This window comes from Sebastes fasciatus, chromosome 9, assembly GCF_043250625.1.
Source record: "Sebastes fasciatus isolate fSebFas1 chromosome 9, fSebFas1.pri, whole genome shotgun sequence".
In the NCBI taxonomy this organism is placed as follows: Eukaryota; Metazoa; Chordata; class Actinopteri; order Perciformes; family Sebastidae; genus Sebastes; species Sebastes fasciatus.
In genome coordinates, this window is record NC_133803.1 from 24,652,116 (window position 1) to 24,679,004 (window position 26,889).

The window sequence follows — 26,889 nt, forward strand, 5'->3', positions numbered from 1 at the left end:
CATTAATCGCTGAAGAAGTTGTCAGTATAGAATTGCAAGAGTCCACAATCCAAGAGTACGCTAATAAGAACTACGAGGCCTCTCAGGAAGCATTGATTTCTCCTCAATATGATATTATGACAGATGTTAGCGCATCACAGGTGAAAAGTTGAGGCACTCTTATGCTGCGTTCACACTACGAGCAACAAAGCAACAGGCTACAAGTCGTTTTCAATGAAAGCCGATGACATGAAGCTACAAACTGAAGTTGACTGACAGTTGCCGCTGCGTGACGGGCATGACGCACTACAAATCAAAGTTGAGCAGTTTCAAAATTGTCTTTTGAAAAAATGCCCTGACAAAGACTTACAGTACAGTGAGTGAAATATGTTGGCTTTTTTAATGATTTAGCCACTATAATAAAGGCTTTTTACTATATTTCCTTCCTCGTTGCCATGTTCTGTTATTTTGGAATGCCTGGATTGCCTTCCTGTTAATACAATTTGTTATCTCGTTCATCATTTGACCCACATTACTCATCCAACCATGCACACACACGTACACACCCACATGTAGCTTCCATGACTGGGTTTCTTTGTGCCGTTGAAGTCTGATGTCTCTGTTCTCTGAATGTGCTGCAGTTGCCTTATACCCTGCATTATACCCTGTTTCCTTTCTTATTTTCTATTCAAAGCATTCACCATGGATATCAGCTCTAACTCGAGATGAAAGGCTCTTTATCAGTGAATTATTAACTAAATTTCATCGTGTCTGTTTCCTTTTTGAAGCCTGAGGGCTGTGTTGTCTGGAGCCTCGTGCTCCTGGTAGGGTCTCCCATGGCAAATTGGTCTTAGGTGAGGGGCCGGACTAAGAATGGTTCACAAAAAACCCAATGACGACACGAGGCAGAGGAGGAGTTACCCGGCCCGGAGGAAGCCCGGGGCCCACGTCTGGAGCCAGGCCCAGACGGAGGGCCCGTCAACGAGCGTCTGGTGGCCGGGCTTGCCACGGAGCCCGGCCGGGGATACCCCGAAAAAGGAACGTGGCACCCCCCTCCTCTCCATCCTGTGGGCTCACCACCTGCGGGAAGAACCGCTTGGGTCGGGTGCGCTGCCACACGGGTGGCAGTGAAGGCCAGGGACCTCGACGGACTGGACCCGGGCGGCAGAGGCTGGCTCTGGGGACGTGGAACGTCACCTCTCTGTGGGGGAAGGAGCCGGAGCTTGTGCGGGAGGTGGAGCGCTACCAGTTGGATCTGGTAGGGCTTACCTCTACGCACAGCCTCGGTTCTGGAACCGTACTCTTGGATAGGGGTTGGACTCTATTCTTCTCTGGAGTTGCCCATGGTGTGAGGCGCCGGGCGGGTGTGGGGATACTCACAAATCCCCGGCTGAGTGCCGCTACGTTGGAGTTTACCCCGGTGGACGAGAGGGTCGCCTCCCTACGCCTTCGGGTTATGGGGGGGAAAACTCTGACTGTTGTTTGTGCGTATGCACCAAACAGCAGTTCGGAGTATTCGGCCTTCTTGGAGACCCTGAATGGAGTCCTGTATGGGGCTCCAGTAGGGGACTCCATAGTTCTCCTGGGAGACTTCAACGCGCACGTGGGCAACGATGGAGACACCTGGAGTGGCGTGATTGGGAGGAACGGCCTCCCTGATCTAAACCCGAGTGGTCGTTTGTTGTTGGACTTCTGTGCTAGTCATGGATTGTCCATAACGAACACCATGTTCGAACATAAGGATGCTCATAAGTGTACGTGGTACCAGAGCACCCTAGGCCGAAGGTCGATGATCGATTTTGTAATCGTATCATCTGATCTGAGGCCGCATGTTTTGGACACTCGGGTGAAGAGAGGGGCGGAGCTGTCAACTGATCACCATCTGGTGGTGAGTTGGGTCAGAGGGTGGGGGAAGACTCTGGACAGACCTGGTAAGCCCAAACGCGTAGTGAGGGTGAACTGGGAACGTCTGGAGGAGGCCCCTGTCCGAGAGATCTTCAACTCACACCTCCGGCGGAGCTTTTCTGGCATCCCTGTGGAGGTTGGGGGCATTGAACCCGAGTGGACGATGTTCAAAGCTTCCATTGCTGAAGCTGCGGCGGTGAGCTGTGGTTTTAAGGTCTTAGGTGCCTCAAGGGGCGGCAACCCTCGAACACCGTGGTGGACACCGGTGGTCAGGGAAGCCGTCCGACTGAAGAAGGAGGCCTTCCGGGATATGTTATCTCGGAGGTCTCCGGAGGCAGTTGCAGGGTACCGACGGGCCCGAAGAGCAGCAGCCACTGCCGTGACGGAGGCAAAGCAGCGGGTGTGGGAGGAGTTCGGAGCAGCCATGGAGAAGGACTTTCGGTCGGCACCAAAGTGCTTCTGGAAAACCATCCGGCACCTTAGGAGGGGGAAACGGGGAACCATCCAAGCTGTGTACAGTAAGGATGGGACACTGTTGACCTCAACTGAGGAGGTAATCGGGCGGTGGAAGGAGCACTTTGAGGAACTTCTGAATCCGACCAATACGCCCTCTATGGTAGAGGCAGAGCTGGAAGCTGATGGGGGACCATCATCAATTACCCTGGTGGAAGTCACTGAGGTAGTCAAACAACTCCACAGTGGCAAAGCCCCGGGGGTTGATGAGATCCGCCCAGAAATGCTGAAGGCTCTGGGTGGGGAGGGGCTGTCTTGGATGACACGTCTCTTCAACACCGCGCGGAAGTCGGTGACAGTGCCTAAGGAGTGGCAGACCGGGGTGGTGGTTCCCCTTTTCAAAAAGGGGGACCAGAGAGTGTGTGCCAATTACAGGGGTATCACACTGCTCAGCCTCCCTGGTAAAGTCTACTCCAAGGTGCTGGAAAGGAGGGTTCGGCCGATAGTCGAACCTCAGATCGAAGAGGAACAATGCGGATTCCGTCCTGGCCGTGGAACAACGGACCAGCTTTTCACTCTCGCAAGGATCCTGGAGGGGGCCTGGGAGTATGCCCATCCAGTCTACATGTGTTTTGTGGACTTGGAGAAGGCATATGACCGGGTCCCCCGGGAGATACTGTGGGGGGTGCTGCAGGAGTATGGGGTGAGGGGGGCACTTCTCAGGGCCATCCAATCCCTGTACGCCCAAAGCGAGAGCTGTGTTCGGATCCTCGGCAATAAGTCGGACTCGTTTCCGGTGGGGGTTGGCCTCCGCCAGGGCTGCGCTTTGTCACCAATCCTGTTCGTGATATTCATGGACAGGATATCGAGGCGTAGTCGGGTGGAGGAGGGTTTGCAGATCGGTGTGCTGAGGATCTCATCGCTGCTTTTTGCAGATGATGTGGTCCTGTTGGCATCATCGGTCTGCGACCTCCAGCACTCACTGGATCGGTTCGCAGCCGAGTGTGACGCAGTCGGGATGAGAATCAGCACCTCTAAATCTGAGGCCATGGTTCTCAGCAGGAAACCGGTGGTTTGCCTACTCCGGGTAGGGAATGAGTCCTTACCCCAAGTGAAGGAGTTTAAGTATCTCGGGGTCTTGTTCGCGAGTGAGGGGACGATGGAACGTGAGATTGGTCGGAGAATCGGAGCAGCAGGGGCGGTATTGCATTCGCTTTACCGCACCGTTGTGACGAAAAGAGAGCTGAGCCGGAAGGCAAAGCTCTCGATCTACCGTTCAATCTTCGTTCCTACTCTCACCTATGGTCATGAGGGTTGGGTCATGACCGAAAGAACGAGGTCGCGGGTGCAAGCGGCCGAAATGGGTTTCCTCAGGAGGGTGGCTGGCGTCTCCCTTAGAGATAGGGTAAGAAGCTCAGTCATCCGTGAGGGACTCGGAGTAGAGTCCTTGCTCCTTTGCGTCGAAAGGAGCCAGTTGAGGTGGTTCGGGCATCTAGCACGGATGCCTCCTGGGCGCCTCCCTTGGGAGGTGTTCCAGGCACGACCAGCTGGGAGGAGACCACGGGGAAGACCCAGGACTAGATGGAGAGATTATATCTCTACTCTGGCCTGGGAACGCCTCGGGATCCCCCAGTCAGAGCTGGTTAATGTGGCCCGGGAAAGGGAAGTTTGGGGTCCCCTGCTGGAGCTGTTGCCCCCGCGACCCGATCCCGGATAAGCGGTTGAAGATGGATGGAAGATAAAAAAGTTATCCTTTCCAATAAATTTTTTATAAATAGTCGACAGTACAGCAGGGTCATACACAATGTCTGACTTGAACACAGTCTTACGGAGTCTTTTGTGTATGTCTGTCATGTCTGCAGCTGACAAGCTGGCAGAGAAAGTCCAACGTCTGCAGAGTCTGACAGATATGTATCACAATGTATAGTACTTGATAGACACTGTGATCCACATGTCTAATATCTTTTAGGATTATGCATAATCCTGACTATGTTAATGTCACATTCTACTTATTGAGCTTCTCAGACTGCTAATCCCGTACCAAGTAGTTCTAGCTGATAGAATGCAAGCTCATTGTTGTTTTCTACTCTTCCTCCTAGCTGTGTGACTATGCCCTTTGCATATCCACCTGCAACCTCCCAGGGGAGGCCGTCCCCATCGCAGTCAGGAAACAGGTGGTGGCCACTTGGGTGCAGATCAAGAGGCTCTTGCAACACCAGATTGGCTCAAAGATGGACACTAAAGATGAGGTACCATTCTCTGTGTCAGCCCAAAACTGTCTATGAGCACAGTCTTAAGGTGTGAAAAGTTCTGTTCACACATGTAAGATCAGGCGGCAACCTCCAGTTATGAAAAGTGAAGCCAATGCAGAAGTGCCTTAGACTTGCATTCTTTCTAACAGCCAGCAGGGGGCGACTCCTCTGGTTGCAAAAAGAAGTCTGATTGTATAGAAGTCTATGAGAAAATGAGCCTACTTCTCACTTGATTTATTACCTCAGTAAACATTGTAAACATGAGTTTACGGTCTCAATCGCTAAATTCAAGTCTTCAATACAGCATGATGTTCATTTAGTAAATTATGGTCCAGTTTAGAGTAAAATAGACAATAAAGCAGGGGATGCTTTAGGACTTGGCTACCTTGTGATTGACCGGTTGCTACCAAGGCGTTGTCCGGTCTGGGAGTTGTCCGTATTTTCATTTTAGAAATTTAACCCTTTGACAGTGTGTTTTCAGTTCATGAAAGTAAATTATATCCATTTTGGTCACCTAAAATGGTCTTATTCAGCACTGGATTGTACTTAGCTCCATCCTCGTGTCACTTCTGGTTGCAAAAAAACAAGATGGCGACGGCCAAAATGCCGAACTCGAGGCTACAAAATGGCAGTCCACAGACCAATGGGTGATGTCACGGTGACTACGTCCAATTGTTATATACAGTCTATGAGGTAGATTTGAATGCAGACATCAGTGGAAAAGAAGCCTTGACGTCAATATCCTGCATGACGCTTTACACTTCACATTCCATACACCACATTTTAGAAGTTGAATGTTCTACAAACCAGGATTTCTATGCAAGAGCTGTGTGAAAAACAGTGTTCGACATTAACCATTGCCCGATAGCCACAAAAAGTTACTCTGTGGCCATCAAATATCCGCTGTAGGTGGCCCCCTGTTGCCACCAAGTTTTATAAGGTCTCTCTTGAGAATGAGACTGTGTTTCAATGAGATTGCGGTGTCCGTGTCTTAACCATAGACTGTATACTAATTGCGACGCGAGCGAGCGCCACCGACAAAATCATTTTGATTGCATTGTTTTCTATTGGAGTGTGCTAACTGGCCGCGAGCGGCGCGGCGCTGCACAGCGGGACTGATTTTTTTTTGGACGACCTGTTTCTATTTATTCCTGTCGCTCGCTTTGAAAGCGCTGCAATGGATGAGGAACGGCTGATTGGTGAAATTGAAATGAGGAGTTATCTTTACGGATGCGATCTGGAGATCGGCATTAATACTTTCTATTCGCCGATCCCTTAACAGTAGCTGTTAGCTGTTAACAGCTAACTTTAACGGTGGTTCCATTTAGTTACAGCATGATGCTCAGGCTCTATTCAGTAAAAAATAGTAATCAGGAAAGGTAAATTATAACTCACAAAGTTTTTGTTGAGAAACTTGAATAGATCCTTTTTTTGAAGGAGATGTTTTCACAGCAATATAAAATAGATAATAGAGAGGGAATTATGACCTGTTTAACTTCCTAACACTAGCTCAAAGCAGCTTCTAATACATAATTAAAACTACTGATGCCAATATTGTTTTTTTAATCAAAGCAGTTATACACATTAAAATAATTGATTTCCGTATCATATGAATTATGAGTTTTTATGTGAAAAAGATAGACTGTGTCTTTTGTAGTGTGGGTACTAAGAGACTCTGAGAGAACAAATAACTTGAGTTTTCAATCTAAATAAGTAATTACACATTTTTCATTCTGTTCAGTTGCATTAAATTGCCTTTTCTGTTTTGTTTTTACATAAATTTACATTTAGGCCACCAAAAATGTACGTAAAAGTATTGCAGTGGGGTATATAACTCTGAAAGGTAAAGTGAACTGTGTGAAAAGATCCAGAAATAGTTAAAAGTCAGGTGAATGCATTAGGAGTCGTGATCATGGCATCACTCCATTTGCAGTTTCAGAACATAGTTTGCAGAAGTGCATCAAAACAATGGAGAAAAACTGTAACAAAATTGGGTTTAAATAACATAAAAAAACACAACAAAAAGCCTTCAGTATCACGGGGTTTGTGATGTAAGGATGATATTTTTATACTTTCCTATGTAGTTATTTTTAATTTCTTTGGGGGAATGGTATCCTCTATGTATGCCATGTCTAAGATTAAAATGTAAATGAGGGTGAATACCCGCTGAGACAACTGTATAGCTCATTGTCATAACATAATCATGTCACATTCATAATGTATCCCGTATTACAGTACGGTCTCCTCATTGTTCTTCTATAATGTGCTTATGATATTGTAGGCTGATGATGCCTGACATTTATATTAATCTTTTTGATGTGCTAGGTGTTACATCCAGCCATATCCATATTACAGCATTGTATCCGCTGGACTGCGTTCATCTGCGGATGTCATATTGCCTGATTGTACTTCTTTACAGTGGGACATAAATGTGGGGAAAGCGCTTATACAATTTGTCAGTTGATTTGTCACCATAATCCTACGATCATTTGTCAGCCAAGAATTTCCTGCCCTACATTAGTCCCTTCAGCCTGATGTGCTTTGAGTCACAGCTAAATGAGGTTTGTTTGTTGCGGAGCAAATTAAGAAACGCAGTGTTAATATAAATGGGGTTTTATCTCTAATCTCAATAAATCATTCATCAACTCATTTTCCACACAATAGCAAGTCATACATTATCAACGAGGTTATCTCGGCGGTATTTGGGACACATACAATATGATAATCATACTGTGGGTTCATGTATAATTTATTGAGTTTAAGCAAATAGTAATACATGTATGAGTATTTTCTATAATTAAACTTAAGGGATTGGTGTATACTTGTCTGGGGACTGCAATGCTCAGTATGCACTGTTTTCATCCCCGTTTGCAGTGTGAGGATGAGGAAGTTTCGGCGATGACGCGTGTGCTGGTTGGAGTGGAGATGCTCCAGTGCAATACGAACCCGAGGCATATGGAGTTCTCTGTTCCCAGTCTCTCGACGGTACGTACTCCTCTGTTCATGTTTTCCTACAGTAGCTGTTGCCCAGATGGTAACAACAGATGCCAAGATGGCCCACGAGCCCACAGACCCTGACTGCATCTCATCATGTGTCAATATCTTCAAAATACTGTCGCTGCTTTGATCATCGTGCTGTGGTCGGATCAGAAATGTCCTTGACATGAGATGTGCCGTGCAAATCTGTGGAGAATCCCTCCCTCTGACACTTAAAGCTGCAGTGGGTAGAAATGGAGCAAGTATGATTGAAAAAAGTTATTTTTATAAAACGGTCACTATATCCTAACAGTAGTGCATGAGACAGGTAATCTGAAAAAAAATATGTGCCTCTGTCTCCTCCGGTGCTCCTAATGGCATCTGCAAGATTTCACAGACCAGAGAAAAACAACCAATCAGAGCTGAGCTGGAGTCTCTGCGCAGCTGTCAATCACTTGCGAACTCCGATCAAACAGTCAGACTAGGCAGCGCTGATCAAATGTGAATCAATATTCTGTTACTGTAATGCCTATTTCTCTCCTCAAATGTTTTCAGAAACATCTTGTAGTGCACGGTTTAGCTGTAAAATGAGAAAGTTTGTGACCCAGCAGCCATGTTGAAATCAGTTGAGGAAAAACCAAGCACCGCCCACTAGCCGTAGCACAGCCAATAGGAACGCTCAATAGGAACTCTGAAATGATCTGTGATTGGTCATCGATTTTTTAGAGGCCTGAAAACAGAGCCATGAGGAGGTGCAGAGGACTAGTTTTCTTCTGCATTGAATTACAATATGCTGAAAGGTTATTATGGAATTTTTGCCCAATGATGTCAAAAACGTTCTGCCTTCTGCCACTTTAAGGCCCTTTGGCATTTTTCTATACCTATATCTATATATTTTTTCACTCCATCTCTCATCTGTCTATCTCTTCTCGACTATCATCCTTCCGTTCTTTCCATTTTCATTCACTCCTACATCCTACTCATCCTCTCCTCTTTTGAATTTTATCCACTCTTCCCATTTTTCCACCCCCCCTCCCCTTGTTCTTTGTCCTGTTTTCCCTCGTTTTTCCCTTTTCTTTTCCACTTCTCCTTAATCCTTCTTCCTTCTAATCTTTAATTTTCTGTGTACCTCCAAAAACTCTCCTCATTCTGTGATGTGAGCCAGTGAAATATTAGTATGTTGTCCTCCTTGACTTTGAAATGTTGGATGTCACATTTTTTAATATACTCTCCTCATTCATTTGCTGCCTTCCTCTCCATCCCTGGTTACCTCCTCAATTTGCTCTACACCTTCACTCCGTGCTTTTCCTTTTTTCCCTATGCTTGTCTTTACTTTTTTTACTCTACCCCTCTGCTTACCGCCTCCCGTCTTTTCCCTCGCCAATCATTCGTGTCCCATTCTTTTCTTCTTTTTGTCTTCCATCACATTCTTTGCCTGTCCCCCTCTCACTCACTCCTCACAATTTTTTCTATTCCCTGCATTACTTGCATTACTTAACCCCCCTCCTCTACATTTTCCCTACCTTGTTTTCATTCCCTCCCTTCATTTCTTACCCTTTCTCTTCTCATCTTTTCTCCCACTCAATCCTCCCCTCTTTTCCCACACCCTCTCCTTTTCCCTCACCACCTCCATTTTCCTCCCCTCCTCTCTTCTCTCTTCTCACCTAAAAGCTGGTGAGCATGGCATCTGAATGCAGCTGGACTGACACCATGGTGGAGCTGCAGGTGTGGTGCCAGCTGGCTGCCTTCTGCCACAATGCCAAGGACCCCAGCTTGGTGTTGTGCTGCACCAAGAACGCTCTGCAGCTGGAAGAAGCTGCAGCAAAGAGCCTCAACACCATGCCCTGTGTTTTGTAAGTGTAGTTGGCTGATTACAATCTATTTAAACAATAAGAGAAATTTAGAAATGCCCAGGTAGATCTTTTCTAAGGTCTTGGTCTTTTTTTTCTTGATATGATATCATGCCTTGATATGAATGTGTGTGCTTTATTATGGGAAGCACTATAGGTATGTGTTAGGAGTGGTTGAGATTTCTGCTTCTAAAGCTCTCTGAGGAGCAGGTGACATCTTGTGCATATTCAAGAGTATTGCAGTTGCTATAAATGAGCAAGCATTGCTTTGCATTTTTGCATGAAGTCGCAAAGTTTGAATGAAAGTTTGAGATTTTTGTGGTTCACAGCAGTTTTACATTTTGGTTGATTGATTGAGTGATTGAGTGATTGATTGTTTCACAGCTAATCTATTTCCTCATATCCCTAGGTACGGCCGGACTGCAGTGAATGAGATGCTGAGCAGTGCAAGTTGTTTGAGGGGTTTAAGTTTAGTCCATGAGTCCAATGGAGATCTGCACTCTTACAGAAAGGCTTTGGAGGTGCTTCTCTCCAGTGTCAGGTGCTGTTCATCGTCAGTTTATGTATTGACTAATGCCTCGGGCAGCTATAAACTAGTTTTTAAAAATGTTCTCTTAATCTGCTCTATCTACATTTTTAATTTCTTACCTTATATATGCTTCTCTTGTCCATAGCTATGCAGAAAAGGCTGAGTATCCAGCATTGTGTGTCGCTGCTGCAAGGCATTACTGGAACACATGTCTACCCCTGACACAGACTCCTGAGGAAAGATGGCAGCTCAAAGAGCCCCTGGAGAACATCCTGAATGCTCTGGTTCATACCAACAAGAAATGGGCAAATGTATGTAGGGGCCCTTTTTTAGCCATATTCAAACATTCTCTTTAATCCATATGAATTCTGTCATTTTTTTATGTTGGTGTCATGCGTAAGCAGGAGTTGATTTTTTTTTTTATAGGCTGCATTCACATGAGATCAGGCGTTGCAGCGATTCGCTGCAGGGTTGTGCGGAGGTCTGGGGGAGTCACTTTAATGGCCCATTAACTGTGACGATTAACATATTCTGTTCCCTCATAGGTTGTACCACTCTGGATCGCCGGTTATGTGATTGGTCACAGCAGCGTGACGTCGGGTTGCGTTCTTCCAAAAGTTGATTCTGTTTCTACTTTTGCGCCGCAGGCTGCTGCATTTTTTTCACACTACCCCCATTCAAAATGAATGTAAAAACTTGTGTATTCGCCACACCGGCTGATCTCGTGTGAATGCAGCCTTACTCAACTCCGTGATGTTTGGACCCCCTCAGGTCTTCATCAGGCAAATGGCCAACATGACAATGGATAATGTTCTGTATACTGTTTATGGTCACAAAACTGATGACATGTAGTTAGTCATAGCCAAGTGATCAGACAAAAAATATACAGCCCCACAAAGTGACCCTCCAGAAAAACAAATTGACAACTTGAAATTGTTTCACAAAGGTTATAGACCTTCCAAAATGTATTTTCAATATTTCAATATAAATATTTGATATATTTAAAAAGAAGCGTACAGCATTTTCCAGTGCAGTTACTTGGAGCTTTAATCCAGTGTGCAGATACGCTCCATTTTTCCCTCACAGAATCTGTTGTTCAGCACCTGGCTTTAATTGGCCCACAGCTACCTTTTTGAATTTCTGTTATGTTTAACAACAAAGCGTTATTAGTGGTGCAGGAGCAATACAACAGCACAGCAGCGAGGGAAACCACAGAAACACAGTCTGCCCCCCTGTTATGGGAAATTTCCCAGCCCCAGCATCAGACAAGTCTTTCCCATCACTTTAAATTTTTATTCATGCCAACTGCTGACAGGACAAAAGTACTAGCAACAAAATGAATAACAAGTGGGCAAAACAAGAGTTGAATGACAGCCAAACTGACCTTTCATGTTCTGCTATTTGTTTTTAACAACTTAGTTTGGTTGCAATAAAACTGAGTAAAATAAGCGGTAAAGATCTTAAACTTGCTCCGTCATCTTTAATAGATGAAAAAGGAGAATGAGGGTGCTACAGGGGAGAAGTGTGAGAAAACATCTCCCCAATGGACAGCTATCCAGCCAGCGGGATAAACACTCGATCAAATGCAAAATAACGTCAAATCCATAATTAAAGGCAGCTTATGTAAGAATTCAGAATGATGATCATCTGTGGTGTTCAGCAGTGGTGCGACCCACAGTAAAACAAGAAAAAAAAAAGCTATCTCATACAGCTGTGGCTTGTCTGAACAGACTTATTGTGACATTTTTCTGTATGGAATGCCCAAGTGTGAACATCAAAAATGACTACTTCACCCAGATAAGTGAACGCAGTAATGTTGAAGGCTTTGGATGTGGAAGGGATTTACAGATTTGGGGTCAGGGTGATATAAAGGGCAAGGTCACATAGCAATTTATGTTATACATCAGTGGGCTTTAAGTACAACCAGCCATCCACCACTACCAGCAACACTCTCCTATCACCCTTGTAGCGACTCAAGTTTTAATCCTTTCCTTTTTTGTATTTCAGAAACGGGGCAAAGTGAAAGGCTCGCTGACCTTGACATCGCTGCCTCCTGGGAGCTCTAAACATGAAGCAACTGGTGAGTGCTAAAAGGACCCTGACATGGTTGAACTTTCTTTTTCTTTTTTGATTTTTTTCTGATTGGTTACCTATGTACCTCTATACTATGAATAATGGAAGCCACAAAAAATGTTATTCATTCCACGATAAACATTAAACATGTGACATTTGCATTTGGATGGGCTGAATTTCTAAGATCTACATTGATAATTACATTATGAACACATGCTTACATTACATTACAGATCAACCATCTAAATATGCATTTCTGTGTCTCTATGTATGTGCATCTGTGAGTAGATGAGGAGGACCAGATCCTGAGAGCTGCCATTTACACTTTGTTGGTCCAAATCCACATTGATAGAACAGACTGGAAAAGTGCTCTGCAGCTGCTGGACCAAGCTATTACAGACATCCCTCACACCACACACCAGCTGTGAGTAAATAAAAGAAATAACACTGGGGGCCAGATATGAGAGGGACTGGGAATGTAGATAAACAGAAAGAAATCTTATTGTCCTCTGTGTTTTACCAGGCCTCTGCTGAAACACCGAATACTGGTAAAAGCGCGACTGGGGGAGAGTGTACTGAAGGACATGGAGATGTTACATGACAAAGGAAAGCAGTGCTACTCATACATGTGGCACCAGGTGGCGCTGCGTGCTGGCAGCATAACCCAACAGCTCACCTGCTACCAGAAGTCCATCACCTCTCTGTTGGTAATACCTCTGTTCTGGCACCATTTTTATATAATGACCCAAACCTCATACATCAGCGGATTCATGCAGATAGATCATGTTGTAATCTTTCATGAAGTTCATCATTTTATTTCCTGTGGAGTCGTTTTTGCACTGAACAAATGCAATATTTCTAGCAAAGTATCTAGCACCATCATGTGCAGCCACAGTGTCATTGCAACTGTGTTTCCAAGTGCCCCCTGCTATGGAGTAGCATGTCCCTGCAATAGAGGAGGCTGCAGTTCCAGGATCGCATTTCTAGGACCCTAGTTTTGCTCTTACAAATGCTCATTTAATACTACTTGTTTTACCAATTTAGTTAAGTTAAAATAATCTTAATAATTTAACTGTGCTGACTGCAAATTGACCTCCACAATATGTGTTATAAGCCAGTCAACTGGCAATAACATGCTATTTCTATTCAGCTTTCTTCAGGTTTATCTTTCGCTCTATCTCTCTCACTCTCTCTCTCTCTCAGGAGTCGATGAGACCTTTTGGTTCTGTAATCCTCCGCTGTACAAACAGGTTTTCAAAGGTTAAGTTACGTAACAAACGTAATCTAAACCATGATCTTTTTTCTTTTCTAAACCTAAATTGTAATCTGTGAGATCACATTGCAGCAGACAGAAATTAGTTTTTGGGTGGAATAAAACTAGAGTCCTAGAAATATGGTCCTAAAACTGCAGTCTGTTCTATTGCAGGAACATAATATTGTTGCTATGACCTGAAATACAAGAGGAGAGCCTCTCAATTTGGGGCTAGTTTAAGTTTAGGGTAAGAGTTAGGCTTAGTATGAAGTAAATCTGTTATACCATCCAAAGGTGATACTTCACTTCAAATGAAAAAAAAATAAAAATACAAACAAATATAAAATGTGTTTTGACTGACTTTTGTGTTTGTGATGTGAACAGAGAGTAGAGACTCAGTGGCAGAAGGTCAGCCTGCTGCTAGAGTTTGGCGAGTGGCTTTACTGTCACAACTTCCCCAATGCCGACGCCCAACAGCAGGTTCAGTGGGCCATAGACATCCTTCTACACGTGGAACCTGAACAGGCAGACGGAGCAGGTAGAACTCATAGTGTTCATTTGAAGCATGACACAACTGTGTGACGAGTTAGTTTGGTTAATTTTGCTAAAACTTTTCAACATAAATACTTCAGACCTGCTTCATAGTGATAAACACATTTCAATTTGATGTTAATCTTATCATGTTAAGATAAGATGAGATCCTTTATCAGTCCCACAGCAGGGAAATTTGCAATGCTACTGAACGTTAATACCACTTATATACCTTTAAACAGAAGGTGCCTACATTTCGAGTATATGATCTTAAAAGCTTTCAGAAAATGAACAGTAGACTAGCATAGTCCTAATGAATCCAGATCTTTAAATTCACCAGTCAAAATCTGACTTTCAGTAAGTGCTTGAACTTTAAATTAATTAACTTATTGATGTGTGTGACAATCATATCAGAGTTTCTATTGGCCCAAAGCTAACAAGGGTGGGAGTAATGGACACAATATGCTCGTTTTATTGACACAAACAGTCCCCATCTGTAGATATGCACTTTTTAATGATACAGCAACATTTTACAATTTATAGGAAATTATTTTGCGGACCCCTGGGGGTCCAAACTTTGAGAATCCCTGTTCTAGAGGAAAAGCTATCAGGTTTTGTCCCTAGAGGGACGCATGTGGGCATGAAATGCTGATATCTCCGGGGCTTTACACTGTTAGTCTAAAGGGAATACAGACATCTGATCTGTCTGATCCAGAACAGAGCCGTGCCACAGCTTTTTGATGGTTGCATCAGCAATGGCGTTCAGTGTTTGTACTTTCATTTCAATGGTTCAATGGTAAACATTAAGCCAAGCAAATATTGTTCAGAGGAAAAGGAAACTGACCAGACAAAGACACCGCTTTCTCAACATCCCATGTGGGTACCTACTGAGAATAGCAGCACTATATGCTTTGAGAAGTGTTTTTAGTCTCCTGCTATGAGCCCTGTTAACTATACCCTGAGAGACAAACACAACACACAAATAAAGGAAAAGTGGAAACTAATTACAGAGATGTGTGCCTCTGTATCATTGGCTTCATTTGTAATTGTTAAAAGTAATGTAATGATGCTGTTCAATTATACTGACAGATTATTGTACATATCTGTCTTGTTTCCTGTTAAACTCTTTGTCACAGTAAATGTTGTCTTTCCTCTAGAGGACGAGTCCAAAAAACGGGATTTGGGCTCAGTGAAATCCCTGGTGGGAGTCCAGGACTTGTTATTGACACAAAGTTTGTCGGATCTGAAGGAGGTGCGGCGCCTTGACAGCTTGGTACGAGCACACACTCTGCTCGCTGTCATGGCAGGCAAGGCTTCACCTGAGCACCAGCTTAACCTGCTCAGAGCCTACCTGTTTGTGCTTCAAATATGGCAGGTACTGCATCTTCACCACAATATTGTCCTATCACTCAACTCTGACAGTGAGGCTGTTCTTCAAATGCATATTGTGGCATCTTGAGTATGTGCGCTGTGTGTCCCTCCAGGTGTCCATGGCAGTGGGTTTTGAGATTTCCAGTGAGATTGCAAAGAGCCAGCAGCCGCCGCCGCCGCAGCCTCCACCTCCCTCTGCTGGATCCAAAAAAGGCAAAGACAAGGCCAAAGGCAAGAAAGTGAAAGATGTAAGTCCTATCGCTCAAATTAGATTTAGAAGTATCCTTCTGCTATATTTGCCAAGTCCATCACTGTCAGCTTGAACTGGGCCGTTTGAATACATTTACCTGCAGCTAATTTGTTCTTGACCTTTGTAATTTTAAATGCTGACTAGTAATAACAGCCACATATGAATTATGTGTCTAATCTGTTTTAGCAGCCTCCCCCTGCAGAAGAGAGACCTAAACCCGTTATCTTGGATCAGGCACTTCCCTCCACCCCTCAGGACTGGGCTCGCTACGTCTGTCCAGACCTGGCCAGGCACATCTTCAGAACCAACAGCAACCCCCACTGTATCAATACACACAGCATTACTCAGCAGGCAAGACTACATACCTCTCCTTCACATTTCTCTCAGTGTTATAACCATCTAGCGTCTACAGTATTGACTCTGATTTCAGGGATTGTATCTGCTGGTTATATAGAATCAGCTGCCATCGACTTGGTATCAATGTCGCTCTAAGAAGCTGTCATTAGTTGGTCAAAAGGAATTGGATTTATTGATCTGTGTGGGTAAAATTAAGATGTTGTAAGAGGAAAACCTCAGTAATCTGAATTCAATATGTGTTGTAATTAATGTATGGATCTACCACCAGAATGGGAAAGAAGTATGTGATGAGATTGGATTTGAATAATTAGGAAATGGCTCAAGCAGGTAGCACTGTGAGGCATTTCCTATTCTGATCAAACACTGCATAATATTAATATGTAGATTTTGGATATCCCCATAAGAATCTGATTCTTATTTCTTTATTTTTTTTTCTCTGTTTGTCTGTAGACTCAAAGCCTGTTTTATCTCAACCTGCTGGAAAAAGAGCTTCACTCACTCTCACTCGACCACCTGACCCTACCCATAATGCATCTAGCTGAGACCATAGCTCACGACCTTTTGGATAGGAGGAGCCTCTCTGACCTCTACCGACTCAGGTAAGAACACTGATAAATTAAATTGTACACGTTAAAGTGTTGAGGAGAAGTACTGCATAGGAGAGAAATGTTGTATGAAGCCTCTTGTGTGTAAAATCTAATAAATTGCCTCGAGTGACGTCACTCTCTAGCCCGCTCCTCATCTCTGCTGGAGGCTGGCAGCCCCTGGCTACTTTAGCTGCTACTAACATAACACACCAATCTCCAACTGAACTGTAGACGCAAAGTACAAAAAGTACAAAATGAGCAGAGAGGCACAAGGAGTACTCTTTCGATATTTTTTAGGGATATCAACAGTGCTGAGAAAGGTCTGTTTTTTTATAATTCAGGATGTTTCCAACACTTCAATTTCCTTATTTAAATTGTGTGCAACTGCAAGATAATGATTTGACTAAAGTCAGCTGTCAAAAGGCTGATTTATTTAAATAGTCAAAAGGGAGGGGAAACACTGAAAACTGGGGAACTGATGAGCATCAACTTGTGGCGCCATGGTTACTTTCAGAATTCCTCTTAAAACTCTGAAATAATAACATTTTATGTTCTGACTTTGTTTGTTGCTACTTTTTTGTCCCCTAATTAGAATTGTGAGGACCTGCTGTCAGCTGGGTTTGGAGACACATTCACCGTATCAGGAGAAGCTCCTGGATCTGAGTCAAATCCAAGAACAAGAACAGATGGGGTATGTCAACTCAGCTATGAAGATTTAATGTTTGTACATTTTGCTGTAGTGACCTGTGATATTATGTTCATGATTCCAGGTGCCGCAAAGTGATTGCTTTCTCACAGGAGAGGAGGAGAGACCTTCACAAAGCTTCCAATCAGGTCAGCCTGCCTCTCACAAAATAGACATATCTGTTTTTTAAATGTTGCATCAAATGAAGTTTAAGAAATTACCATTAAAATGAATAACTATTGATTTACTGTAGTTTTATTGCTTCTTAGGGGATGATTGGCAAACGCTCACAGGTAACTTATTTTGGTGAAGGAAATTTTTAATTTAGTACTTTTATAATGTAACACTGAGTGATGGCAGATTAATACATGAGGTTTACAGCAGTCAAATTACTTGTCTCATAAACCTGGAATGAGTGTTAACGCTGAATTCAGTTATGTGAGATGATTTTATTATCTTGTACTTCTCCATTTACAGTACTCAAGCCTGTTAATGGTGTGAATTTCACATTGAAATCTGCAGGGCTCATCCCATAAACTTTAACATTATAACACTATAAGACCCTAGCAAGGAACATAAGGAAGTTTTTTTCTTCTGTGTGCATCAGGTTATTGTAGTAAACTAAAACCAAAGCAGTGATAAAAACTGAAATTAAATTAAAACGATACCCTTTAAGAAAACTATAACTAAACTGAAACAATATTGCCTGGGTAAAAAACTAATACAAATAAAATAAAAATGAAATTAATTTCAGTTTTAGCTTTTTAGCCATAATATAAAACTACCAAAAAAAAAGAGACAGCATGAATTTCGGACAACTCTTGTACCATTGAACCACAGAAATTGACTTGACATTCCAGGAGATGGCCCTACGTCGCAATTGCTTCACTAAAGTAGCGCAGAGACTAAGCATTTAATATTTAACATTATGGTCACTCCTACACAGTTCTCTCAGTATGTACATATAGCTACATACTTCTGAGACATTATACCTGGCCCTAATAAAAAGAAAATAAAACTACTGTGCAACTAAAAACTGAAAATAAACAAAAACTAGCAAATGCACTCTGAAAACTAACTAAAACTAAACTGAAAATAAATCAAAAAGTCAATCAACTTAAATATAAACCAATTGAAAATTCAAAACTATTATAACCTTGGTGTGCATGCAGTATGTATTCTATGTATCCAACCTGTTAACAAGTTGGCATTTAAAAAAAAAAAAATCATTATCTGTTTACAGTTTGAGTCAATCAAAGACAAGACAAACAAAGTGAATTGTCTATCTTGGTGATTTTTCAGAAAGTTAAGGTGGATGAACAAGCTGGGTCTGGGCAGCAGAGTATGGATGTGTGTGCTCAGGACATCTGGCTGGACAAAGCTGAGGTTTGCCTCATTATGGGGCTCTATCAACCAGCCAGGCATCTCCTGGCAGAGGCCCACTTGGTAGCTATGGTGAGTTGAAACAGAGGAACACAGTGTCAGACTCAATCAGTCTTGCTCACATCGGATTTTCAAAAACAACATTGTTTTACTGTCTGGCATACCAGACTCAACCATTTTCTACATCAGCAATGCTGACAAATAGTTTCTATAGTTACATGAAAGGAAATGTTGACAGTGATACCCTTACTGATATTTTATGCCCACTAAAATATTACAAGCATTTACTGCAATGGTTCTGCTAATGTTCTGATCCATTATAACTTACTAACTTACTTACTAACTTAATATAACTTACTCAATTTCCCTCTATCCAGGAGCTCAGAGACCAGAACGCTTTGGCTAGAAGTTTGCTCAGTCTGGCTGTTCTGGCTTGTGAAGAGCAGAACTATGAACAGGCGTTGATCCTGCTGGACAAAGCCCACGTCCTGGGTGGGGATGAGGAGTTCTGGTACCAGCTCACCCTCACCAAGGTCAGAGCTGTGGTAGGCCAGAGAGGCCATGACGCACACATCAAGGTATAGAATCACTACCTTCTAACAGCCCTCTATAGTATGATTAGCTTAGTTTGTAGTAGTGAATATTTTTCCCATCATGCTTTTTTCTTTCACAGGCTGATCAGATTATAAAACAAGGCTGTGGGGCTCTGAAGCTGGTTCTGGAGCAGCGAGTAAACCGGGTCCCAGAACTCACCTTATTGATCAACTCATTAAAGATGAGGTAACTCAAACGTCTTTGGTCTAACCTGCTAAATGTGCCATTTTTTTCTGGTGACCTTTTGCACCAGGTTGTCTTTGATTAAGATTTCTATCATTTTTAAGCTGCTCTATCCATTTGAGTTTGGGGTGGAGGGAAAAATAGATACAGCATAGTATTGTAGTATTTTGCCAACCTGGTTGTGTCATGCTTTTCAGGAAGAAGGCTAAATAACTCTCCAAAGTTAGGCTAAATTTTGGCGAGGAGAAACTGGCATCGCCATTTTCAAAGAGTTTCCTTGATCTCTGACCTCAAGATATGTGGAAGAAAACTCTGAGATGAATAGAGTGAAAACTGTTTCTTATTAGATAAAACAGATGTTGACAAACTGAATCATTTGCAGTAGAAAAAAGGTAATAAAACGCAATTTATCGCAATACTCAGCATATCGCAAAATGTTTAAAATCGCAATAAGGTCGTATTGTGGGGTCTGTGGTGATTCCCATACCTAGTTTGAGTAAAAGTATGCTGTATTTTAGGGCCTTCTTGTTCAGAGGCCCAAGATATGGGAGGAATGAATGTAAAAATCACACAAATAGCTAAATATTCATCCTTGCAGACTGATCACTGTGGCAATTTTAACGTCTGGGAAAAAACAGGTGTAAAATCGTAACTTTTTATAGGACACATAATGGAGGATGAGAGACTACAGATAGTTATACCCTGCTGAATTGAAAAATTGTGGTGATGCTAAATTTTGTGGCTTTAATGATTATTTGCAAGCTTAGTATCTTGTTTCTCATGAAAAGACTAATTTGGATATTTTACTCGAGCAAAAGTCAACTTAGTCAAACCTAGTTTTATCATGTAGCTGTTGAAACATCCATTCAACGTCATATTTTAAGTGTTTAGCCAGACACACTCAGATAAGTTGTGACTCTAACAGGCATTCATGTAATCCTGATCTGATTGAATGTGTTTTGTTGTGTTCCAGAGGTGCCATTGAATGTATACGTGCCCTTGGTGGTGGTGAACCTGGAGAGACACTCAGCAACGAGGTTGTCCAGAGGCTGATGGCCGCCTGCGATACACTCAGAGAGTGTGCCAGTGGTTTCACTAAACTCAGCTACAGAGGACACGCAGTAGAGGCACATGCCGAGTACGCACACGGTCTGAGGTTAGTCAGTCGGGAGTTACTCCAGACCTGAATGTTCTTTGAACTGTACTATATGCTGTATTCAAATTCAACTTGTGGTCTACTTAGGTGCATGTAGATAGCTTGAAAAGTCAGCCCATGAAAGTTAGAGTTAAGAATTATTTCATACTACGATTACACCTACACCACCAGACTTACACACAATGGGCCTCATGCAAGAACATATTCTTATTCTTATTCCCTCTTACTTTTTTCTGAGGCTTTTTTCAGAATTGTGGCGTGTCAGTGGTTCTTACATGATGCCCAGTGTGCTCTCACATCCTCTATTTGGCACAATTGCTGTCTCATTCACGCAACCTTTGTTTTCTTTGTCTTTGTTCACCCTTAACAATATTGCTCTACAGAATCCTAGCCAACCATGCTACTTGCAGAGAAGACAGACAGCGCTTCCTGCTCGATGGCCTCTCCCAAATACAGCTAGCTGTTTCAGAGCAGGAACGTGTGGCGCTGAACGCCCAGCGGCTGCTCCCCTCACAGGAAGAGGTAAATAAAGTGCATGAAAATCCATCTTTCATTGTGATGTTGCCCTTTCAAAAACCTCGGGAGGCATTTCATCTCTCACTTGTTCTGAGAAGCATTGTGTCTTCTGTTATCCACACTTTTAACCAGTCACAGCCACTCTACTTAACTTTCTTTTGAGGACACTGATCAGCAGAGATCGTGGCTTGAAGTGAACACCAGAAACAGAGGAGAGAGGAAAAGGCATTACTCATTGTAAAAGAAATTGCTTTGACCAACTGAAGTGCATTTGTTCTGCTTTTACACTCATATGCTGAATTCTGGCTAAAATTGCCCCATTAAGGACATGTGCAGATGGCACAATATTCAATCCTATTTAGAGATCTGAGTATCAGTGTTGAGAGAAAAAAGGATTTTCCTGTAAAAAGCCCTTTTTATGGCTAAATGACCTAGAGAGCCTTTGTTTGTGCTATCTCAGTTCCTAAAGAGTCTAATTGACCGAATCACAATTAAGCTGCTGCATGAGGTTATTCAGGCCCTGTTGTGCCACTGTCATAAATACATATTTCTGTGTGTATTGCTGTTTATATCTCAGAGATGTTCTTCTGACACAAACAGATAAAGCCTCCATTACTGGTACTTGTCAACAGCAGACGGGTGTCGGAATCCTATTTTATCCAGGCACTTATACAAGCTATCATCAGATGAGGTTATCTGAGGGCTTCAGTGCCAGAGATGGCCTGACACAACACACAGCATTTACATGTTGATGGAATCGTGAAAGATAGATTGATTGAACAACTCTCACACCTGCTACGATATCTTGCTCTATTGAGTTTTTGATTCAATCATGTGTGGATGTTTAGAAATATGATTTGATGATTATTTGTGACACCGACAACAACAATACAATACATAAAGCCCTGCATGAATGAGTGAACAGATGAAATAGAAGAAAGCCTTCTGTAGAATGAGACATTGGCAGAAGTTGTGATGGTACAAAGACAAGACGGTGGTATCAACGATACAACCACAACAAAAATAAATGAATGTAATAAATAAATAAATATAGCAAAAAACAACAACAAAAAAAACATAAAGATACATATAATATGGAAGACATTTTGGAGACAGTAACATACTAGACACACTGTGTACTACTAGCATGGGGATATCAGGATGTTGGTGCAGTACAGGGGGTCGCTCAGCCAATGGGAACAGCATCCAGCTGGAGGGACTTGACTTGGTAACCAAATTTTTTTAAATTTTACGTTACAGCCACGAATGAAGTGTTTATTTCTTTCTAATTTCACAAAGGATGGGGCATCCATCAATTGATCAAGAGATGCAAATGTTCCATCAGTGTAAGAGACAATGTCTGTGGAGGTCGGGTTGTAGCAGTGTGCTATCAGCAGATGGTGCTGCTGCCCCAGTAAGATTTGACATCCAACCTGCTTTGGAAACAAGAGACAACAGCTGTCATCACTAGAATCATGCTCATTTATTCATCTTTATGAGCTGGGCTATCCATCTATATTCAGTTCTATCTTGTTTAAATTAGTGTTTTTTCAGTCAGTCAAGTTTCTCATTTGCCATCATGTCTCACCATATTTGATCTCACGTCTTGCCTGAGTTGCTATTTGTCTGTGAACTCATCATCACAGCCCACTCGAAGAATTATTCGCCCGCAGAATTATTGTTTCCAATTACCATTTTAATAGTAGTCACACTTTTTAATATTATAAAGAAGGTGCTTCTGATTTCAGATATGCAGCCCCTTCAAATAGGGAAGCAAATGGACTGCTGTGGAGTTCTCTTTATCGTTTAAACTTTTCCTTTAGTTTGTCCCATGCCGCAAACATACTGATGTGTGCAAGTTTAAGGTGTGTGTTACAGTTTCCTCATCAGCTACTGCTGCATGTGTGTGCTTACAATTTTGAGTGCATGTTCTCATGTTCTTTGTTGGTGCTTTTCATCCTCACCAGAGTCATGGAGTGTCACTGGCAGCCATGCGGAGGCTGCTGCGCCTGCGACTGGCCCTGGCAGAATTTAGTCTGGCCGTGCTGGAGGAGCACTGTGCTGAGGAGAAACGCAGAGCTCTGGCCAGCAAGGGGAAAACTTCTGCTGAGAGAGCACTGGAGGAGTTTGCACGCTGCTCACCTGAGCCCAACTCTATAGAACAGGTTAGACAGCACACTTACATCTTATATCAATTTAGATATAATCAAACTTACCTGGCACAGTAATGATGTACTGTAGTCTTGCCCAATAACATCTCCTATAACTTTTACTCTGACAAACTATTGCATTAACTGGTAATTTCTTGAGGGTGTAGCATCTTGTTTTGAAGGATAATTTATTATTTTATCTTCTTATCATCAATAAATAAAATGACCAATACCAACAATGGGACCTTATATGGTATCATTGGGGCGTTAATTATCATAATTTACAATTCTCATGAATGCGCGCTCATTTACACACAGGTGGCATTCATCATGTTTACGCAGATCATTCACACAGTTATCTGAAGTGAGGAGCGTTTGCTGAATCTGACGTGGCACATTCGTACGAGCCAGGGCACGAAAAAAAAAGTACAAGAAAGTTAAGACAAGAATACAAAAATATTCTTGCGAGAGGCCCAATGACTTTATCCTACTCAGAAATACAGCTTATACCTATGTCCCGTAGAACTCCGTTGTTGTATTTCTACATAACATGACCAGTTTAGGTCAACACATATGAATGAACTTAATTTTTTAGAGCTGTAGTACTCGATAAATATAAAAAATATACACCTGTATAAACAACAAAAGGGTGAAAAAGATTCCATCCTATATATGTAACTCAGATTTGCCGTGCCTAAATTATTTAATGTTCCAGGTAGAGTTTTTAGGAAATGACAAATTTACAATTCAAAGAATACAAACTATTACTCTGAACATCAACAAGTGAAAACTCGATGTTGGCAAAGTCTGGTTTACTGAGGAGGTCAGAAGGTTAGTTGCGTGTCATTGCCACATGGGGACGCTAACATGCAAAGTAACACCAGGCAGTTTTGTACTTTATAGCTCTTCTCTGTGACCACTATGGGAACAAATCCCTTGTGGCTAACCAACAAATTACAGCGATTGCTTAGCTTCTCTGTTCTTAGCTTCTCTCACACACCCCACTTTTTATGTCTTCAAACAACCACATAAAGTGCTTTATTGGCAGCTGTGTATTATTTATCACTGTCATAACCAAACAAGTGCAGCAACAAGCCATCACTCTAAGGTGGCGTCCCACCACTGTGTTCATATGGGACCCCGCTACCCAGGATTTAAGCTGTTTGGAGTGTGTTGCCTTCATTTCGATTATTTATGTAAGATTTCTTCCTAGAGTGCAGGGTTTAGGAGACAGAAATGCCCCTGAAACGTTGCCAAGGGTCATGGGTAAGCATACACTCTCTAGACTCCTCTAATCTAATGATAATAATCTTTATTTATAGAGCACTTTTCAAAACCCACGTTACATAGTGCTTCACAAAGGCAGCAGAATAAAACAGAAGTCCTAAATCATCCGGTTTTAAAGAAAACAAGTTGGTGTAAAAAAAAGAAAAGGTAAGAATAGCGAAAGAAATAAAAACAACAGTTCAAAGGAAAATATAACTCAAATAAAATCAGGAAAGGCTTTCAGATAAAAGTGTGTTTTAAGAAGGGACTTAAAGGAGATTACTGACTCAGCCAGCGTGATTACCTCGGGCAGATCCCTGACTGCAAATGCTCTGTCCTCTTAGTTTTCAGCCGGACCTCTGGAACAGACAAAAGACCTCTACTTGAGGACCTCAAAGTACGTACTGGCGTGTACGGTACTAAGAGGTCAGAGATATAACAGGGAGAGAGGCCATGAAGAGCCTTAAAAGTAATCAGTAAAATCTTTAAATCTATTCTAAAACATACTGGAAGCCAGTGTAAAGAGGCTTAAACTGGATAGATGTGATCATGTTGCTTGGTTCTGCTTAAAAGTTCTGTAAAGTTTGGAGTCAATCTATTCGATTTTTGGTTCAGGCAAGTAAAAAGGCTGTTTAAGTAATCCAGGCGTGATTAGATGAAGACGTGTATGATATCAACATGATTGCCCAAGCTTTGTGGGGTGCTCCTCGAAACTCAAATTACTGTCAAACCAGATGCCCAGATTCGTTGCAACGGGCTTGATATGATCCAATAATCTAATACTCCTCAAGAAAACAGAGAGCCACATTACAGGGAGTAATGAAATTGCTGTATATCAATTTATCCAGAATGTAATTTGATTTCAAGAATCGCAATATCTACCAATTAGACATCCCTAAAACTCCAGTCACAAGACGGATACATGATTTCCTCCATTCTGAATGACCTTAGTGCCAGTCAACAAATGTTTGGAAAGCCAAATAAGATGTTAGCTACTGCATCAGCCAGAACTCTAAATTTGCTGAGTCCATGAGTCCAAGTGAGCATGAATATTAACATTATATAGTAGATAGATAGATAGATAGATAGATAGATAGATAGATAGATAGATAGATAGATAGATAGATAGATAGATAGATACTTTATTGATCCCGAAGGAAATTAAGGTATCCAGTAGCTTAAACACAGCCAACACTAATACACCTTAAAATTAGATAAAAATAGAATAAAATAACGTAAAATGAAATCTAAATAAGATAACATAAGTACTTAGTATGTGAAGAAAGACGCATATATTACATACATATTTCACTCTGTTTTACACACACAGGCCTAAACAGGACTTGTACACAGGCAGCAAAGCAGCAGTGGGTGGAAATGGAGCAAATGTGATTAAAGTTATAATTCAAAAATAATAAAGATAAAAAATAAGTTATTTTTATAAAATGGTCACTATATCCTGACAGTAGTGCATGAGACCGGTAATCTGAAAGAAATCATGTGCCTCTGTGTCCTCTGGTGTCCTCCGGTGTCCTCCGGTGCTCCTAATGGCATCTGCAAGATTTCACAGACCGGAGGAAAACAACCAATCAGAGCCGAGCTGGAGTCTGCCGTCTCTGAGCATCTGATTGACAGCTGCTATAGAGACAGTTTGGCTCTGATTGGTTGTTTTTGTTCGGGTGGTGATATTGCAAATGCCATTAGGAGCACCGGAGGACACAGAGGCACATGATTTTTTTCAGATTACCTCGCTCATGCATTACTGTCACAATATAGTAACCGTTTTATAAAAATAACTTTTCCTCATATTTGCCCAAAGTTACCGACTGCAGCTTTAAACATCTGTTAGTATTTGCTTCCAAATTGGGTTTCTGTTGAGCCAAGTCCTGAGCATCAATCAATGCGTCCAGTCAAATGTAGAGAGGTTTGTGTATCCAAAAGCTTGTTTGTCAGATGATAGCACAAGTAAGTACGTTACTCCATCCATCTCCTCATATGACCTCAACTTCCTTGTGTCTTGTCCAGGAGTGGCTGAGGGTGGGCAGCACCTTGGGGCAGGTGGCTCTGGGCCAGCTGGCTGCAGTAAACTCTCAGTCCCTGGACGACATGGAGACCAAAGCTCGCTGCCTGAGTCTGATGGGAAAGTACCTCCGACTGCTGGCTGTGCAGGAGGACCCCATTCATCTGTGTGCTCTCTGGGACAAACATAAACAGGTAGACAACACAAATGTTCCTGTATAAATTCACACATAATGCTCATGTATACATACAGTATGTGTGGTATATAGCGGGTTCCCACTGTCACTGTATTCCAGATGGGAAACTGTGGATTTTGATTACTCAGAGAATCACAATACAAAATATCTTGGCTCAGACATCCCGGGGCGCAAATAATAACAAATAATATGTTTGCCTTCTTAAGAACTGTGTGGCATGGAAAAGATTCCTAAAAAAGATTAGAGTGAAAAATCATGAAATGATCATGACGAAATTTGTATTAATAAAGGGGCACAATACACCAATTGTATTTATATTATGTGGCTCTGGAGGGAATTTCATGGGGGTTTATGAAAAATGCTATTGAGTTGTAT

The 26,889-nt window shown here is 42.3% G+C and overlaps 1 protein-coding gene across 6 annotated transcripts in view; it reads left to right on the forward strand.

The window, feature by feature from the left end:
• Positions 1-26,889, forward strand: part of cfap46 (cilia and flagella associated protein 46) — a 79,730-nt gene that overhangs the window by 22,193 nt on the left and 30,648 nt on the right. For 5 of the 6 annotated variants that reach the window (XM_074646879.1, XM_074646873.1, XM_074646877.1 and 2 more), the window contains 22 exons: positions 4,437-4,586; positions 7,464-7,574; positions 9,237-9,418; positions 9,825-9,956; positions 10,090-10,255; positions 11,952-12,024; positions 12,306-12,441; positions 12,541-12,724; positions 13,654-13,807; positions 14,958-15,175; positions 15,285-15,419; positions 15,608-15,772; positions 16,229-16,377; positions 16,958-17,056; positions 17,136-17,199; positions 18,353-18,505; positions 18,811-19,011; positions 19,107-19,213; positions 20,184-20,366; positions 20,750-20,888; positions 22,850-23,047; positions 26,324-26,512. In XM_074646879.1, the coding sequence (XP_074502980.1) occupies positions 4,437-4,586; positions 7,464-7,574; positions 9,237-9,418; positions 9,825-9,956; positions 10,090-10,255; positions 11,952-12,024; positions 12,306-12,441; positions 12,541-12,724; positions 13,654-13,807; positions 14,958-15,175; positions 15,285-15,419; positions 15,608-15,772; positions 16,229-16,377; positions 16,958-17,056; positions 17,136-17,199; positions 18,353-18,505; positions 18,811-19,011; positions 19,107-19,213; positions 20,184-20,366; positions 20,750-20,888; positions 22,850-23,047; positions 26,324-26,512 (3,288 nt within the window). The remainder of the gene's footprint in view (positions 1-4,436; positions 4,587-7,463; positions 7,575-9,236; positions 9,419-9,824; positions 9,957-10,089; positions 10,256-11,951; positions 12,025-12,305; positions 12,442-12,540; positions 12,725-13,653; positions 13,808-14,957; positions 15,176-15,284; positions 15,420-15,607; positions 15,773-16,228; positions 16,378-16,957; positions 17,057-17,135; positions 17,200-18,352; positions 18,506-18,810; positions 19,012-19,106; positions 19,214-20,183; positions 20,367-20,749; positions 20,889-22,849; positions 23,048-26,323; positions 26,513-26,889) is intronic. The other variant, XM_074646878.1, reaches the window with a different exon arrangement.